This window comes from Lycium ferocissimum, chromosome 1 (genome assembly GCF_029784015.1).
Source record: "Lycium ferocissimum isolate CSIRO_LF1 chromosome 1, AGI_CSIRO_Lferr_CH_V1, whole genome shotgun sequence".
Taxonomy (NCBI): Eukaryota; Viridiplantae; Streptophyta; class Magnoliopsida; order Solanales; family Solanaceae; genus Lycium; species Lycium ferocissimum.
Window position 1 is genome coordinate 12,916,426 of NC_081342.1, and position 17,670 is coordinate 12,934,095.

The following is a 17,670-nucleotide window of genomic DNA, read 5'->3' on the forward strand; positions in this document are numbered from 1 at the left end:
CTCTCTTCATATTTTAATATTCGATCTTTTTTTCCAATCATGACAACTCTTTAATAGTGATATTTTTCAGAATATAGATAACTCTTTCAGAAATATAAAATTACCAATTGAATAATGGGGCCTATATTATGTGAATTAGTAAGCATCATAATTGAAAAAATGGAAAATATCACCCATTGAATAATGGGTCTATTAGGGGAAAAAAATTAAGTGGCAAAAAATAATCGGATAAATCAGAAAAGATATTTTACTGGGTAGGAAAAATAAATAGGAAGAGAGAGAAAAATATTCTAATATATTTATGGATAAGTTATTAATTATGTAATCATGGTTAAGTCCTTATTTTAGTCAATTCCTTATTTTAGTCAATTAAATCTTAGTCATTAATTCTAATTCATGCCTGTGTCTCTAATCCAAGATAAAACTTGGGGAAAAAGGAGAGAAGGAAAATGGAGAGGAGCTCAATCCGAAATAGTTGGTGAAAGATAGGAGGTACTCATCAGATCTAGATAATTGGGTCAGATTGCTAACGGTGAGGGCACTTTTGTCCTATTTCTAATTGTCCACAGGCATTTTTTGGACAAATGACCAAAGGGATGGCACTTTTGTTAATTCAAGGGCATTTTTGGCTCTTTTCCGTTTTAAGTTTTCAAATTATTTAACTAGTAGTTAATATTGGTAAACTTCATGAAAGTTTATGCATTTCAAGAAAATCTTCTGTGAAACAGAGCTTAGCTTGTACCTCCATGCTTGATAAATTAGCATACCTGTTGTTGCATAATGTGGGATGGCATATTTTGCCCTTAACTTTGTGTATTGGGCCTGGAATATATGCACCTATATAATCTCTAAAATGTAGAATTGTAATTGTTGTTATCTTTTTGCTACTGGTCTTAGCAGCATGTCAAAAACTGATGGCCACTTTACTCTGGAAAAAACTTACTCGAACACAGTATTTGCACCAAACAAATTAATGCACAACATCTGTCTTGCAGGTAAGCTTTTACCTCTTAACCATAATTAAGTGATATTTTCACTTTAATCTGCCAAGTTGATGGTTAAATAATTTGATTTGGTGTAAACCAGATGTAAATAAGTATTTTCCCACTTCACTATCTGCTGTTGTAATGGCAAATTTCTGCATACCAAGAGTTGGTCCAGGTTTTCTTTGTCAACTTGCAACAGTTTTTGTGACAATTATCTTTGGTTTAGGAGTACAACTCTATTAAATAATGAATTATAGAGAAAAGAAAGCATTTACATCTAGTAACCCGCATCTGAATTTGCAAATAAAATGCCAATTTCCTGAATTCCCATTAGAACAAACTTGGTCAATCAGCAGCCAAGTGAAACATTATTGATGATGAATAAGTTGCATTGGCCATTTCAAAATAATCAATAGAGATAATCAAGTCCCTGACTTCTAGTAACACCTATGTAGAGTGTTACTATTCTTGATCAGACATGGGAAAGTTTAAACTTTTATAAGAGGTGAAACCTCCGTCTATGACCAAGTTCTGGCCACTAACATATTTGGCATCATCACTAGCCAAAAACAGTGCAGCATTGGCCACATCAATGGGCTCACAGTAGGCTCCTTTCAACTCACTCGCGCGATATAACATTTTAACAAGACCTTCATGATCCACTCCCGGGTAGTACGCTTTCATCTCATCGATATAAAATGGGGTTGCAATTGCAAAGGGCGATATGCAATTGATTCTGATTCCGTTTTGGCATAGTTCTGCTGTTACGGATCTCATCATTCCGATCACGCAGGATTTGGTTGTAGAATATGTGGGCTGCGCTAGACCTCCCATCACGCCGGTTACACTAGCGGTGCACAAAATGGAACCTGTCTTCCGCGGGATCATCACCCGAGCAGCGTGCTTAATTCCTGCCACCATCCCTCGGACGTTGATAGCCAAGACCCGATCGAATGCATCAAGGTCAAGGTCAGCTATGTTCCGTGGAGTACGACATGCAATACCTACATGCAGAGAGGGATCCAGAATTTGTTTAATTTTTATGCACAGACATTTAAAAAAGCCTATTCACAACCAAATGATCACTTATAAGGTAGTTATGAGTCATGAGGTGTTTGTCCAAGCTTTTAGGGAAAAAATAAGTCTTTTTAATTAGTAGCAGAAGGTGTTTTTCAGAAGCTAAAAAAATAGTTTTTTTCCGAAAGCACTTTTGGAACTGGCCAAGCATAAATTATTGCTCTATAAGGTATTTTTTAAATTGATTAGTCAAACACAAACCATTACTCTCCAAAAATATTTTGACAAAAACCACTTTTCAAGATAAGTAGATTTAGGAAGTTTGACCCAACACGTTATTAGTCTGTATGGTAAGCATTTTGGATACATAAGCTGTTGAAAATAGTAGTAGTACTTGTACTAATTAACATGCTAGCACATGTTATGAGCATAGTTTATATTCTGAATTCTCCTCCGAGTTATACCTGCATTGTTGTACATTACATCTAGCTGTCCGTGGCTGGAGACGGCGAAATCCACTGCATTGGAGACGTCGGATTCTTTTGTGACATCGCAGACCACAAAGGAGGCATTTGGTCCGAGCTCAGAGGCGGTTTCTTGGCCGAGCTGCTTTTGCACATCTGCTATTATGACCTTGGCACCGTTGTTTATGAATTTTGTGGCAGTTTCTTTTCCAATTCCACTTGCTGCCCCCGTTATCAGCGCTACCTTGCCTTCTAGTTTCCTGGATTTACAAAATTGCTTAATTTCAACATTTGATGCACAACTCTTTTTAACATAAATAAAGAATTTTGTATACTTAGAAGAAACACTACCGAATTTCCAAAATCACCGTGCTCCGATAGTCTTAACGCACATTGATCTATATATAAGTTGTGGACTCAAATGGGATAAAAGAAGTGTAATCAAATTATTTGGACCTCAACCAACTATTTCAAAGGCTAAGTTAAATAATTGAACGCTTTTGTCCCAACTCATCATTTAAAGGAGATGCACAGTATAGATCACTTTGATTCGATCACATAAACTAGGATCATTTATTTGTTGTGTTCTTTAAAAAAGGACTCTATTTTATCCTCCTTTAGTACGGTAACTATTACCGATTAGAGGGTGTGTTTGGTACGATGGAAAACGTTTTCCTAGAAAAAAAAATTCTCAAAAATAAGTAGTTTCTTTACTTATTTTTTCTTTAAAAACTTTTACCAATCAAACATGAGAAAATTTAATCTTTAAATACACCTTTGAAGTTCGAGTGTGAATCAAATTCATATGAGTATGACTTTTAAATAGATACAGATACAAGTTTTGTAGTTGAAAAGTTTTAAATAAACGAAGGAATAAATTCATAGAAATCTTTTTGGCACAATGTAACAAATTTGTTTGAGAAGAGATTTTAAGTCGGTAAATTCTGCTATTTCATACGTATTTGCTCAGATTTCATCTGCCTTCCTTTTCTTATATATATATATATATATATATATATATATATATATATATATATGTATGTATATTTGTACTTACTAGATTGAGATTTGAGAATCACATTGAAGTGACATGGGATATTATATAAGTTCAGACCTTAATTTAATAAATGGGGATATGGCGATATATATATATATATGTATTTTATAAAATTTTAAAGATGTGACATGGAGATCATATAGAGAGTTAATTTAAAATTGGGGATATGGCGCGCATCTTAATGATTTTATAAATTTTATATTCCAGATCAGAGATGAAAAATGTCTTAATGAATCTTAAATTTTACTACACAAATTGAGATACCTAACAGGCTAACATGCAATCTTGTCAATTTTTGTCCGTCCAAGAAGATCAACGGCCATGTGACATTAATTATATTCCCTCACTCCCATTTTATGTGTTACGGTTGTTATTTTGAGATTCAAAGAAAAGAGATTGATTATTATTTTTTTAAACAGAAAATGGTCATATTTGCTCTTTTACTATTGGAAATAATTTATATTTGTCCTCTGTTATATTTTTTTTCAACAAATATACTCTTATATCATACTTTAGAGTTATATTTATTCCTCACCCATTAAAACTAACTATATTTACCTCTTACTCATTAAAACTTCATTTTTCAGCTTTAAGAAGCTCACGTGTCATGCTTTTAATTGCGAATAAACATACTGAAAATTGTGAGTGTGAGTGAGTGAAAAAGAGAGATTACACACACCTCTCAATGTGAGTAGAGAATTCCTTATTGAAGGGTTGAAGCAGCCGCAAGGATCTGGAAGTGATGCCCCTGAACCTGGAGTTGAGTTAAACACAAGAAAACAAAAAATTGAGATGTAAAGATAAGGTACGCAGTAGGAGATACAATGAAAACAAAAACCGAATACGTCATTGGCATGGGCAGGATTCATGTAATCCTAAATTATTGGACAGTACGAATTAAAGACCCTGTCTTTGATTAATGCTTGACCATTCCCAATTACAAGAACAGAGAAGAGAGAGATATTGAAACAATTACTCCTTCCGTTCATTTTTACTTGTCTAGTATTTCAAAAATAGATTTTCACTTTTATTTATCACTTTTAGCATATCAAGAAAAGATAATTTTTTTTTTCTATTTTACCCATAGTATTAATTATTCACTTTAAATCATTTTTCAAATCTAATAAAAATATGCACTGATTAATATGGGCACATTGATAAATTATCATGACTTCATTATTATTTCTTAAACAGCGTAAAAAATCTAAAGTGAACGGAGGGAGTACATTAATAGATTTCAATTCTCATCCAGCTGTTTTAACATTTCAGGAATACACGATCTCTCTCAAATTTTTGAGTCTCTTCTCTTTTGAAAGAAGCGGATTTAGAACTAGTCCTATAAATTCAACTGAATCATTCTTTCGTCATTCAACTGTTTAAACAAAATATACCTATAATAATAAGATTATACTTATTCCAAAGTTAATACATACTCCATTATACTTATTCCAAAGTTAATACATACTCTATCGTTTCAATTTATGTGATACTTTTCCTTTTTAGTTAGTTTCAAAATAAATTGATATCATTAATGAGACAATTTATAACCACATGAATATGTATGACTTATTTTAGAGGATAAGTCTCAAAAGTCTCCCTTTCATTCGTAGACTCCGTGCTCAATCAAACACCTTCACGTAAATTAGGACAGAGGGATTGTTCCGGATCTGTCTCTACTAAGTTGTTAGAGGAATTGATGAGAGTGAGAAGACTAACCTTGAAGCCATTCTCAGCATGTTGGCTTCTTCTTCCTCTTCTTCTTTTAGTTAGTTGGAGCTTTCAAAGAAAACTGATAAGAAGAGTCACTCTTAGTACTCACTGCTAGCAAATTGGGTTTTAGCAGGCTGGACTTTATATAAGGCATGAGCATATGAATATCAACAGCACATGTGAGAGAGTAGCTATAAGCTCTAGGAATTAATATGATTATATTGAATCCATGCCCTGTTAATATGATCTGTCGGTTCATCACTACATATTCTCTCTCTTTTAAGCCTTATCATAAGTCCAAAATTAGGTAAATCTAAAAATAGTCATTTTTGTAAATTAATCATATTCTGAGATTTAAAGATAAATGTACTGAATTTTTGCTTGTGAAATTTAAAACTCATGATAATAATTACTTCCTCCATTTCAATTTATGTGAATCCATTTGATGGTGTATGACATTTAAGAAAGAAAGTGGCTTTTAAAACTTTGTAATTAAAATAAAGTCAATATTTATGTATTTGGGAATCATTTCATAAAGTGAATTTGTTTTTTCAAATTAGGAAAAATATCATTCATTTTGATACGAATTAAAAAAAATAAGTTCACATAAATTGAAACAGCGGAAGTATTTCTTAAAAGCAGGACCATAAAGTAACCAGTAAACGTCAAAACAAGGGTAAAAATCACCTTTTTTTTTCTTTTTTTCTTTTCTTCTCTTTTTCATTTTTATTTTATCTTTTTGCAGAGATAAGGGGTGCGTTTTCCACCAGCCAATGGGAAAAAGCAGAAAACGAGATTTCGATAAAAAAATCTGTCGCTTCTTTACAAGTTGCAATATTAAAATAAAATGTGTAACTCTATTCATTTTTTTTTTCATTCCCGATTTTTGTTTTCGCGAAGTATCAATTGATCCTTATTTCTTAATGATGGAATACATGCATACATAGCGGAAGTAAATATTCAGGATCGAACTTGCATGTAATATAGATAACACATAATCGATATTTTAGTCAAACGCAAAATCAATACTTATCTCTTAAAACGTGACCGCGATCGCAAATTGAACTCTCAAGCATCCACGCGATCTTCTTTTAATTCTACGGTCTGCAGTTTTCTGCAGTATAACCTAATTAGCCTTTGGACAGTGCTTGAGTGGGCAAACATTACAGCTCAGGAAAGTGTTTTTCTTTTCTTATGAATGAAAAGTATTCTATTTATAATCACGTTTTAGGGTGTCAACGCTAGTTCAAAACGTGTAGACTACTTTTTCTCCTAGAAACTTATTTTCCAAGTCCATTAATTAATTAGACATAACAGAGACCACATAACAAATAACGAGGCTTCCAATTCCGGCATTAATTCGAAATATGAATGAATTAATCCTACCACAATAAATTACAGATTATTCCACTAAAAAACTGTAATTGCACTCCTCAGTTTAATTTCGAAATCTTTCATTAAATCTTATTTAACTCCCAATGTGAAGATTAAAGATACCAATCAATTAAATTAAATTACCGACAATTTAACTCAATGACTAATTAAATCCTTTATACTTTCGCTTAACTTATTTCATGTGACATATATAAAATCCACCTACAGGGTTTTCACATGAAAACTTATAAGCATCCATAAGGGGGTATCATCAATCTCAAAGTCGAGACATGAATACTAATCTCAAAGTCGAGACATGAATACTATCAACTAATAATTATTTCACAAATGTATGTTGTCATTTTCCAATTTACTAGGAATACATACCCGCAATTGAGTCGTACCTTTTAATAAATCAAAATAATGAACAAATCACATTGATCATAATAATCTTATCAAGATTAAGAGTATAAGTACATTTAATGAACTAGAGAGGTTGTTTTATATATTTAGTTTAAAAACACTTGCTTCTAATTGGTCCGTTCAATACACATAAAATGTACTAGCACAAGAAGTTAGAATAAGCTCATTCTCATAATCAAGATAGGTTATATTTTAATCTCGTACTACAATCATCCCGATGGCTTTGTCCAATTTTCATCTTAGATTGTGAACATATACTTTGTACTTATAAGAACCGATGATTTAATCTTCCGTGTATAAGCTAAACTCTATAAATCATCTACTATATAAGTAAATAACACACATACTAATACATGATCTATTTAACTCTTTATTAAAATTGAATAAATAATTATTCTATAATAAATGTTATATCCAAACACATGGTTAGTAGTATATATCCCAATGCTTAATTAGTCAAAGTTTCAATCCTAATCGTCTTCCTCCCATGTAATGCTTTCTTCTTGGACCGGCAAAGGTCAAACTGTAATCAAGGTACCTCATTGGTAACGAGTAAGTCTGTCAACCGGTTGACCGAACCTGGGATTATGTTAGCAAACCGACCTAAGGTTTGACGGCTTCGAACCGAGAGTTGATTCTGCACTCTTAGTTGGCTCGTTTTGCTTTCTAACCGCTTGAACCGTCACCCTTCTACCAAATCGGCTAGCCCGAAAACGATTTTTTTTAATTTTTTTTTGCTTAATTACGTATTTCACACATAAATTAACACTAAAGTTTATTAGTTTGTGTATATATATACATACATACATATATCGGCAAAGGGTCATATATACCCCTGTATTATCCCGAAATAGTTATGTGTATCCTCCGTTTGCTTTTTCAATGATATATACCCTTGCAACGGTATATTCATGGATCCAAAATTAAACTCACTTTGAAATCTGCCCATAAGGTATCGAAATATCGAATTTGGTATAAAAATACAATTAAAAATTTCATCTATTACGTGACACATTCTTATCTGTTAGTTTTATAATTAACCTAAATTAATTAAATTTCAACCGATAACTCGTAACTCGGATTCACCTAATAATCAATATCTGCCCCAACTTAAATCTTCATCAACCCAAAGAAAAAACCCAGTAATTAGAATCTGTTTCATCAACACTGTCGGCCATCTCCGACCATGTGAAGAGCTATTAAGGCCTTCTTCTTCTCCAATTTCGTACCCCGCCACCAAACACTGTTGCTCCACCCCATCACCACCATGTAGCAGCTTCATCCTTCACCTATTACCACCATCGGAAAACACTCAATCTCAGCAAAAAAAAAAGCCTCTGTTTCGCACCACCAGCGGCTCCGCCGTAACACCACCCCTGCTCATTAAAAAAAAAATACAAAAAAACACCCATCAAACCAACTTAAATCCCATCAATCTAAAGAAAAAATCCATTAATTAGAACTCATTTCATCATGGGCAGTGGCTCGATGGACCTTTGGAATTTCGATGATATCTGCTCAACAGTGTCCATAAACTAGTTATAACAAAATAAAATAAAATTGAGCTATAACAAGCTTTAGTTAATCATGTTGTTAGATTGTTGCATTTTTCATTTTCCGATTTCGGAGAATGGGTTTTTGTAATCTTAGTCAATTGTGTAAAATTATATTTCTAATTCATTACTCCATTTTATTTTCAATTCTAGTGTCTTTTTAAGGCTTCCATGGGGTGGCCGTAGACGGAGCTGTTCGTCGGAACAACGAAGGGGAAGAGGGACTCCGGCTTTTGGGGGGTTACCGGTATGGGTCAATATTGGGTATTAGAATTGGGGGTTTAATTTGGGTATTAGAATTATTAATTATTAAATAAAAAGAAAAAAAAGGTTGGGGCATTCAGATCATGCCACGTGTCTGTGAAAACGGGACCGTTAAATGCAGGGGTATATATGCTAAAAAAGATAACGGCGGGGTATATATCATCGAAAAGAAAAAGCTTAATATACACAACTATTTCGTAGAAAGACGGGTATATATGACCATATATATATATATATATATATATATATATATATATATATATATATGTTTAAGTTATATGTATTACTTAAGTTTATATATTTACTATATTTACTAACAAGTAACAACTTATGAGTATTATAAAATTTAAAATTTTTTTTTTTCAAGTATATAACTTTCTATTTTATAACTTAAGTATAAGTATGTTCTAAGTATATTGTAGGTATATATGTTTAAGTTAATATATTACTTAAATTTTAAATTTACTAATAACTCATGAGTATTACAAAATTCAAGATTGTATATTTATAAATATATATATATAGTTATAACTTTCTATTTTTTAATTTAAGTAGATGTATATTGTAGGTATTTTCTTAAATTAATATAAGTAAGAATATAAACACAAGTAAATAGAAGAAAGCTCAATAAGTCATAATTTTTAATATATTAATGGATAACATTTATTTGCAAGTTGTAATTTTTTTTAACTTGCAAATAATGCATGAGTTACAACTAAGTAGTACAAGAATAAAATTACATTGTAAGCACCATTTCGCTAATTTCATCTATATTATATTCATCCATTGGGATATCTTCCATGTCTTCAAATTGGTCCGCTTCACTTACTATTAAAAATTCAATCTCTTCCTCTTCGCCTTGCCCTGCCTCTAGCCTTTGGTTGCGCCGCTCCGATCGAATCCAATCGCGAATGCAAACTATTACTTGCAAGCTAAATTCGGATAACGAATATTTATGGTCTCCACTTTATTGTCTTCCTTGGCTAAATGCACTTTCCGAGGCCACAGTTGATATTTGAACATTAAGCATATCCCGAGCCATTCTTGCAAGTACGGGATAATTTACCTTGAATTTCTTCCACAATCCTAAGACGTACACTTCGGCCACGGTCATTTCCACCAATTGCGACAAATAAAAGTGAAGTTCATCAAAGTTTGCACTAGTTTGAGTAGTAGAAGAAGACATTCTCCGCAAAACACCTAAACTCGTTATGCCTTTTCCTTTATTTTGAGAAATAGAAGTACTAGGTGGTAGAGCAACGGGAGTAACACTTTATTCCAACTTAGAATAATATTCAAAAACTTTTGTAAGCTCAATTTCTATGGCTCTCTCGGCCTCAAATTGTGATGGTTCCTCGGTGGTAATTTCTAAATATTCATAAATTTGTCTAACCAATTGAATGGTATAAGAAGTTTTAAGACAAAGATTTAAAATAGAACCCAATATGAATAAAGTTGGCATGAAAAAATAATACTTCTTAAATTTTTCCCTCATAGAATGAATAGCCGCTTGACCCGATTCTGCCTTATACTCAAATAAAACTCTAGCTATTTCGCCCAAGTATACTAAAATTCCGGTAACCGCGAGATAAAATTGTCTAAAAAAAGCCAGAGTAGCATTATAAAAATATTTTTAAAGTTCTTTACATTCCAAAACATCTTCCCAATCCCTATCAAATAGCCACTCCGTAACCTCTTTATTGTGATTGTTGTGACTATTTTGTAGGGCAATTCTATATTCATATACTTGTTGCAACATAATGTTAGTGTAGTTCCACCTAGTATCAACTTCAACTTGAATTTTTCTAGGTATAAGACCAAGACTCTCACATTAATTTTTAAAATCTCTCATTTTAGCCTTACTTGAATTACAAAAAAGAAAAGCAATCGCATCTCCAATCTTTTGAATAGGATCATCAAATAAGGAAAGACTGTCTTTAACACAAGTTTAAAATGTGACAACTACATCTTACATGAAACTATCCGCTAGTGGAGGTTTTAATTCCCTTTTTATAAGGCCAACCGCGATTGTGTTGTTAGTAGCATTATCTAAAGCAATACAAAATGTTTTTTTGTAAATTTGAAAAAATTTCATAATAGTTGTTATTCCGTTCGCTAAAAATTTACCGTCATGACGACCCTTCCCTTCATCATATAAATAAGCTATAATTCTTTTTTGCATGACCCAATTATCATCTATCCAACGACATGTAATAGCAAAAAATTCTAACTTACTAAGACTAAGACCAATATCGGCGGTAAGGGAAACATTACAATTTAAAGAATTAAGTGCATGGCGCAAATAAAATCTTTTTATTTTATTTTATATAAATCAATAATATTCACTCTACAAGTACTTCTAGGAATACCCTCAAACATCGGATTATAACCACGTTGAATATAAGTAACAAAACCCGGCCCCGAAGGAAAGGAAAATGGTAAACAATCATAAGCTACCATTTTAGCTATTTCTACACGGTCTTTCTTTTTGTTGTAACTAAAAAAAATTTTGGTATGTGGGTCTATTGTTCGTTGAGTACCCCCTACGGAACCCGTTCCCTCTACCCAAATGTCCTTATGTATAGTCAATAAATGAGTCCTTAGTGAACCCGTTCCCCCATCCTTATTGTTCCCACACTTGAATTGAAATATTTTTTTTTTTTACATAAATTACATGTGATTATTTCTTTCTCCCTATCTCTAGTCATAAAATTCCAAAATTTAGAGGTTGGCGTATGAATTTTTGTCGGTTTTTGTTGTGTTTGTGATTGTTGTGCATGTTGTGTATCTCCTATCGGATTTTTCAGTGATTGTGTATTGTCATCAATGTCATCATCATCAACAACTTCATTATAGGTTGGGCCAAATCGGTATTCTAATGCTACATGATCTAAAATTGGATTATTTTGAGTAATGTCAAATTGACCTATCATATACGTTTCCGTTTCCGGCACAAATGTTTCCTCCATATTTCTCCTCCCCCCACTACTACCGCCACTTCTAACTCTCTTAGACATAATTAAATCGCAAGAAAATGAATTACGAAAATTTAATTGCGAAAATTAAAATTAGAGTTGGAACGAAGGTACCAAATTGCCGAAATAAATTCCGCCAAAACAAATGTTGAATTGAAGGCAGCTAGGCTTGCAAATCCACCAACTCCACCAACACTTTGTTTTTGTATAATTGCAAAATATAAAATAGCTAATAATTGAGAATTTGAGAGAACTTGTAATTTTAAAGTAGCTAATAATTGAGAGAATTTGAGAAGAAAAAATTGATGTGGATGAAAATAAAATGGAGAGGGATCTATATAGGAGTGGGAAAGGGATTAAAGTATTAAAAATAAAAGTTTGGGGGCCAGGTTGAGGGATGGAGGGGGGGCCAAAAATCATATTTTTGGCCGTTGCCAATGGCCATTTTATCAATTTGAACCGTTGGATAACGGCTCAATAACGTCTATATTTGCCAGCAATTAAAAAAAAAAAATTTAAAACTTACCGGTTAACCGGTCGGCCAATCGGCCAGTTCCGATTAACGGTTCAAGAAAAATAAACCGTAACCAGCCCGGTATACTACGGTTTTCGCAACCGCTAAACCGATATACCGGGACCAGTTCCAGTTACCGGTTTACCAGTTTTCATCGGCCCGGTTAACAGGCATAGTAACGAGGAATCAAAATTAAGACAACAGAGCATACGATAGTTATGTTTACACTGGAATTCTCAAAAACTATCGGTAATTTATATGCTGGAGCATTGAACAGTGAAAATTGGATCAATTGGTTTGTGGCCCATTGCAATTCATTTTAATTTTATGTTAAATCTAGTAAAAGTTCTTTATTTTTATACGTAAGAAATTTGACGCATAGACTATGTATATGCTCTTCTTCTATTTTATGCACGTTGTCTTGCGATAGAGACGTGACAACTCCACTCCATTGCTCTATTTTTCCGAGTTTTCAAATCTTTAGCAACTTCTCTTTTTTCCTCCATTAAATTTTACTGGGGTCAATTATGTAACCCATTGTGGGAGCAACCCATTCACGTCTAAAGAATGTACACAGTTACCTTATATAAAAGAACATGCCATACTTTTTCTCTTTTAATGGCTAAATTTTCAAAGAGCTAAGCAAGGGTCATGTGGTCCTGTGAGACACAGAAAGCTATTTGATCAAATAGTTCTCACCATATCATATTGTCAACTTGGTTGAAGCATCTTGAAGATGATTAGAATGGATCGAGAAAGCAAAACTGTTCACTAACCAAAGGCCTCCATCATTCTCACAAAAAAAAAAAAAAAAAAAAAAAATCTATACTCGGAATCCAGTATACCACACAGAAATTTCTTGTTCAGATAGCCAGGTGGACAAGAAATTAAAATGTGTGTGATACTAAATAATCAAAAGTGAACTTTTTTCCACTATTATCACTGCATTCAAATATTCTTAATTGGAGCATGCGGACGCGAAGGCGAACGCGATTTGAAAGGCTTGTGGGTTCGGGATTAAATTCGGCAGTTCTTGGGTTAAAGTAATAATTTATACGTATTCGATGAATTTTTCAAGATAAATACAAGGATTGAACCAAGGTTATTGGTTCCGCCGAACCCGCAAATCGTATGCTAACTCCTCCCCCGTGTATGAAGGTGACAATAAATGACACGCTACTAATTATGAAACTTCTCTACCCTATTTTCACTAAAAATGTCATTTCTTTTTTTTCATAGAGATTTTTTTTTTTTTTTTTAAATTTTAATCAATCAAACTGCAAAAAAAGCTGAATAATATTTGTCGTGCATGTAGCAATCCCCCCCCCCCCCCCCCCTCCAGGGAGGATGCTACTAATCAAAATTTATTCATACTAATTAAATTAAACATTCGTCCCGAAAGTATTTTTGCAAAATAGACTAATAACTAAATTTAAGGATAAAATTTATTTGACAACATGTTCACGAGTAGAGCAAAATAATAAACACATATGTATTCAAGTGAACCACAAAATGTAGAAGAAACAAATTTAAAACAATGACTTTATCAGGTGGTAGCGGAAATAGGCCCATATGAATAAGTTTCCAAATACGACATATCAACATATGTAGTAGGATCTAAAAGAAACCTCCTAAAACAAAATAGAAATATCTAATTATAAAAATGGACAACTTTTTATTTTGAGTTAAATCAACACTTTAGAATTTATCAAAAACGTAGTAGAGAAATATTTTTCATCTACAACATCGAAGGCTCATACCAAGCATGAAATTCAACTCCCAAATCTCAAATACAAACTAGTTAAGTTCCCGAGTTCAACACAAGTACTAAATTTAAAATATTACAAAACTTGGGCATGGACACTCCCAAAATAGTCAAGTCATTCATCAAAACCAAGTTACAAAATATTAGCATCATAACTTGAACTTTCATTCAAAAGTGCATATCTAAGTGTATCAATGGATCGCGTCTGAGTCCCCAAAAGCATACAAAATGAATGTGCTCATGCAAATGTGATCTTCATCTAAGCATCCAAAGAGTCTACTTCAAATAGTCATCCTCAAGTCTCTTTCGGAACATCACCTACGATAGTAACAAACTATCGCTAAGCATAAAGCTTAGTGGCACATAAACTTAACTAACACTTAGAATAAAAATATAATGTAGGGACTACAAGAAAAAATTCTAGGAATAAGCTTGTCAAAATCACCATCAAGAACTAAATGAAAGTACAATCCTTTCAAGAAAATAAAATATCAAATATTAAAATAGTTCAACATATCAATATTCAAAATCTCAAATATCAAGAAGCTTTCCAAAGCAAATCCAAGAAAGTTCACCATTTGGTGTTAATTTCGCCCAACACATACATCATGCAATTTCATCAAAGCATAATCGAATAACAAGAAGGACCGGAATCCCAAATCAAGTAGGGTCGTCACCCAATAATCAAGAACCATATTGAAAGTGGCTTCCCCATTCATACTTAAGATGGACCAAGATCCATAATTAAGATGAAATGTGAATCCAAAGTCAAGATGGACAAGATCCGAATAATCTCGAGAGCATGCCAATATAAGTGACAAAGTCACTATCACGAAGAAGGACAAAGTCTGACGAGAATGTAATAATGCTCAAGCAATCCGTATATGTGGGAGAGTTAGTTTGTCTTACAAAAGCATTCCACTTGATACCAAATGATATTCAAAGTTGCCGAGTGACTCAAAGTATTCATACTCAATTAAACATAGCGAAATAAGAATATAACTAGCAACAAACGAATAGGATAGCAAATTAAAGTAAAGACAAGTTTTACCCAAGCTTAAGATATTCAAAATACTTTAACTAAATAAAATGCGAAATTCAAGAATATGTGCAAACCTTAGAGCTTTAGTACCTCTAAAGCTCAAAGAAAAACACCAAGAAGTTACAAGCCCAAAGCAACGTTCAAGCAATTATATCGACTTCCTTAGCTTTTATAAGAGCCTCTTGTACCTTAAATACACAATGGAATACTCACTTAAGGTCTAGAGTTTAACGATATAGAAGCTAAATCATGACGAACAAAAACGGGGCTAAATGGTTCACCATTATTGCAAATTTTTAAGTAGAAAAATTTATGGACAACAACTATGTGCTGCCTTGCAGCCCATTTTTGACATAGTAAACAGAGGAATTAGGATTTTTGCAAAACACGAAAGTTGTGGATAATTTTCTTATCTTTCCACAGCCTTTTGAATCACCAAATTCCAACATATAGATAAAAAGTTATGGTCAAAATACTAACTGCTGGCAGCCCCAAAAACGGGATTAAATTTCCTTACTTCAAGGTTTCAAAATCTCTAAACAAAACTTGAATATTTCACCCAAAATATGTGGAATAACAAGCTTAAGATTGATTGAACTTCTTTACAAACCCAAAACCTAAGATTTTCAAAACAAGGCTTAACCTATTTGATTCTTGGTGGCAACCTTCCAAAATATATATTCAAAGCATGAAAACTAGGAGGATTTTGATGATATTTGGAAAGTAGTTTATGTGGATTGAAGTTTCTAATGGGGGGTTTAGGAGAAGAAGAAGGAGAACAAGTAGAGAGTGAGAGTTAAAGAAAATGGTCTTTTTTTTTTCTTTTAGGTAGAAGGTAGTACCCATTTTTATCAAATGGGTCGAACTATGGACTTTAAGATCCAAAAAAAAATATGACAAGTCCAAATTTTATTTTTTTTTGAACAAAAACTAAAATTTTAAACTCAAGAAAAATAATAAAAAGTATTTACTGTAAGAGCAAGATTATTTAAATGCCAATAATAAATTTAGGGTGTTACAATGCACACCACCAAACACACTCCTTATTTGTTAACACCCCTTATAAGTTGGAAGAATCATGATAATTTTTGGAAGATCTTTATGTATTATACCTAAGACGATTTTCAAAAAACCCTACTTTCTTGATTGACCATGTTATGAATGGGCCTGGAGTAGTATTGACAAAGCAACCCAATATCGAATTAAGTGGCTATGTCTAGGATCCAGGTTGGTAAATAACGACTTCTGACAGCAAAATAAGCTTATGGGTATTACTATGTTGCAGCTTTGGCTCAGTCTGGTATCCCCTCATCTCCATTCTTTGTTCCAGTATCTCATATCCTTCCAGTTACCTTCTTTTCTAGAATCCCTTACTATCTTGTTTTCAGTACTTCAATTGTGATTTTGTCATTCAAGTATCAGTTTCATTACTAGCTATTGCAATTGAGTCGGTTCTATCAATACAAATTAGGAGTTTGCTTATCATTGCTGTTTGTTACAGACCATTAATTAGATCAAATTTGAACTTTTAGCTGCCAATTAAAGCATTTTTGGTGAAACAGAGTTGCATTGATATTTGAAAATTGTCAAATGAAAATAGTAAAAAATCACACTTCTTGTAGTATATGCAGCATTACTCTACTTGATTAGGCATGGAAAAGTTGAAGCTTTTATAGGAGGTGAATCCATCATCTACCACCAAGTTTTGGCCACTAACATATTTGGCATCATCACTAGCCAAAAAAAGAGCAGCATTAGCCACATCAATAGGCTCACAGTAGGCTCCTTTCAATTCACTTGCACTGTGTATAATCTTAGCAGAATGCTGATCGTCCATTCCCGGATACATAAATTTCATTTCGTCAGCTGATAACGGGGTTGAAATGGCAAAGGGTGATATGCAATTGATTCTGATACCATTCTTGCTTAACTCAGGCGTTACAGATCTCATCATTCCGATAATGCTGGATTTGGATGTTGAATATGTGACCGCGGCTAAACCTCCCATCACACCAGTGACGCTAGATGTGCACAAAATGGAACCCTTTTGTCGGGGAATCATCACCCTGGCAGCGTGCTTGATTCCAGTCACCAAGCCTCCGACGTTGAGAGCCATGACGCGGTTGAATGCACCGAGGTCAAGGTCAATGATGCTCGGTGAAGTACTGCATGCGATACCTATATATAGAGAGACGGGGCTATTTAGAATTTTAAAAAAGAGTTTAAATTCTATGCAACGAAATGTAATACAAAGTTCATCTAAATTAACTTATTGAAAGCAACTACTCGTAATAAGCATTAAGTTGAAAATCACTTTGTGTTGTTACTGATTTTATAAATAAGCAATTTACTATTTCGTAACTTGGATAAAAATTCTAAAACTGATAAAAGTATCTAGTAAAAAAGCATTTGCACAAAAGAATAAAAGGAATAGATAGTGAGTTAGAAATTCTATTGGGAAGAGTATTTTAAGAAATAGTAGATATGTTAATTATAAGTTCAGTTGGGGGGATCCATCCTATAACT

General features: G+C 33.1%; 2 protein-coding genes across 4 annotated transcripts in view; both read right to left on the reverse strand.

Moving 5' to 3' along the window:
• Positions 1 to 1,237: 1,237 nt before the first annotated feature.
• LOC132048714 (momilactone A synthase-like) lies at positions 1,238 to 5,683 on the reverse strand. The gene is made up of 4 exons (XM_059439411.1): positions 5,241 to 5,683; positions 4,204 to 4,278; positions 2,468 to 2,727; positions 1,238 to 1,990 (listed from the first exon to the last, which is right to left on the reverse strand). The coding sequence occupies exons 1-4, from the start codon at positions 5,258 to 5,260 to the stop codon at positions 1,449 to 1,451; spliced, it is 897 nt and encodes a 298-aa protein (XP_059295394.1). The 5' UTR covers positions 5,261 to 5,683; the 3' UTR covers positions 1,238 to 1,448.
• An 11,008-nt stretch (positions 5,684 to 16,691) lies between these two features.
• LOC132048741 ((+)-borneol dehydrogenase 1-like) overlaps positions 16,692 to 17,670 on the reverse strand; it is a 32,306-nt gene continuing 31,327 nt past the window's right edge. For all 3 annotated transcript variants that reach the window (XM_059439438.1, XM_059439441.1, XM_059439433.1), the window contains one exon: positions 16,692 to 17,322. In XM_059439438.1, coding sequence (XP_059295421.1) covers positions 16,778 to 17,322 — 545 coding nt within the window. In that variant the 3' untranslated portion in view covers positions 16,692 to 16,777. The remainder of the gene's footprint in view (positions 17,323 to 17,670) is intronic.

What these genes read in the sequence shown, in the direction of transcription:
- LOC132048714 (XM_059439411.1), bottom strand. Translation starts at nt 5,260, where the DNA reads ATGCTGAGAATGGCTTCAAG. An exon ending in ATGCTGAGAATGGCTTCAAG is followed by an intron (nt 4,279 to 5,240) that starts GTTAGTCTTCTC and finishes ACTCAACTCCAG; the next exon opens with GTTCAGGGGCATCACTTCCA. An exon ending in TTCTCTACTCACATTGAGAG is followed by an intron (nt 2,728 to 4,203) that starts GTGTGTGTAATC and finishes TTGTAAATCCAG; the next exon opens with GAAACTAGAAGGCAAGGTAG.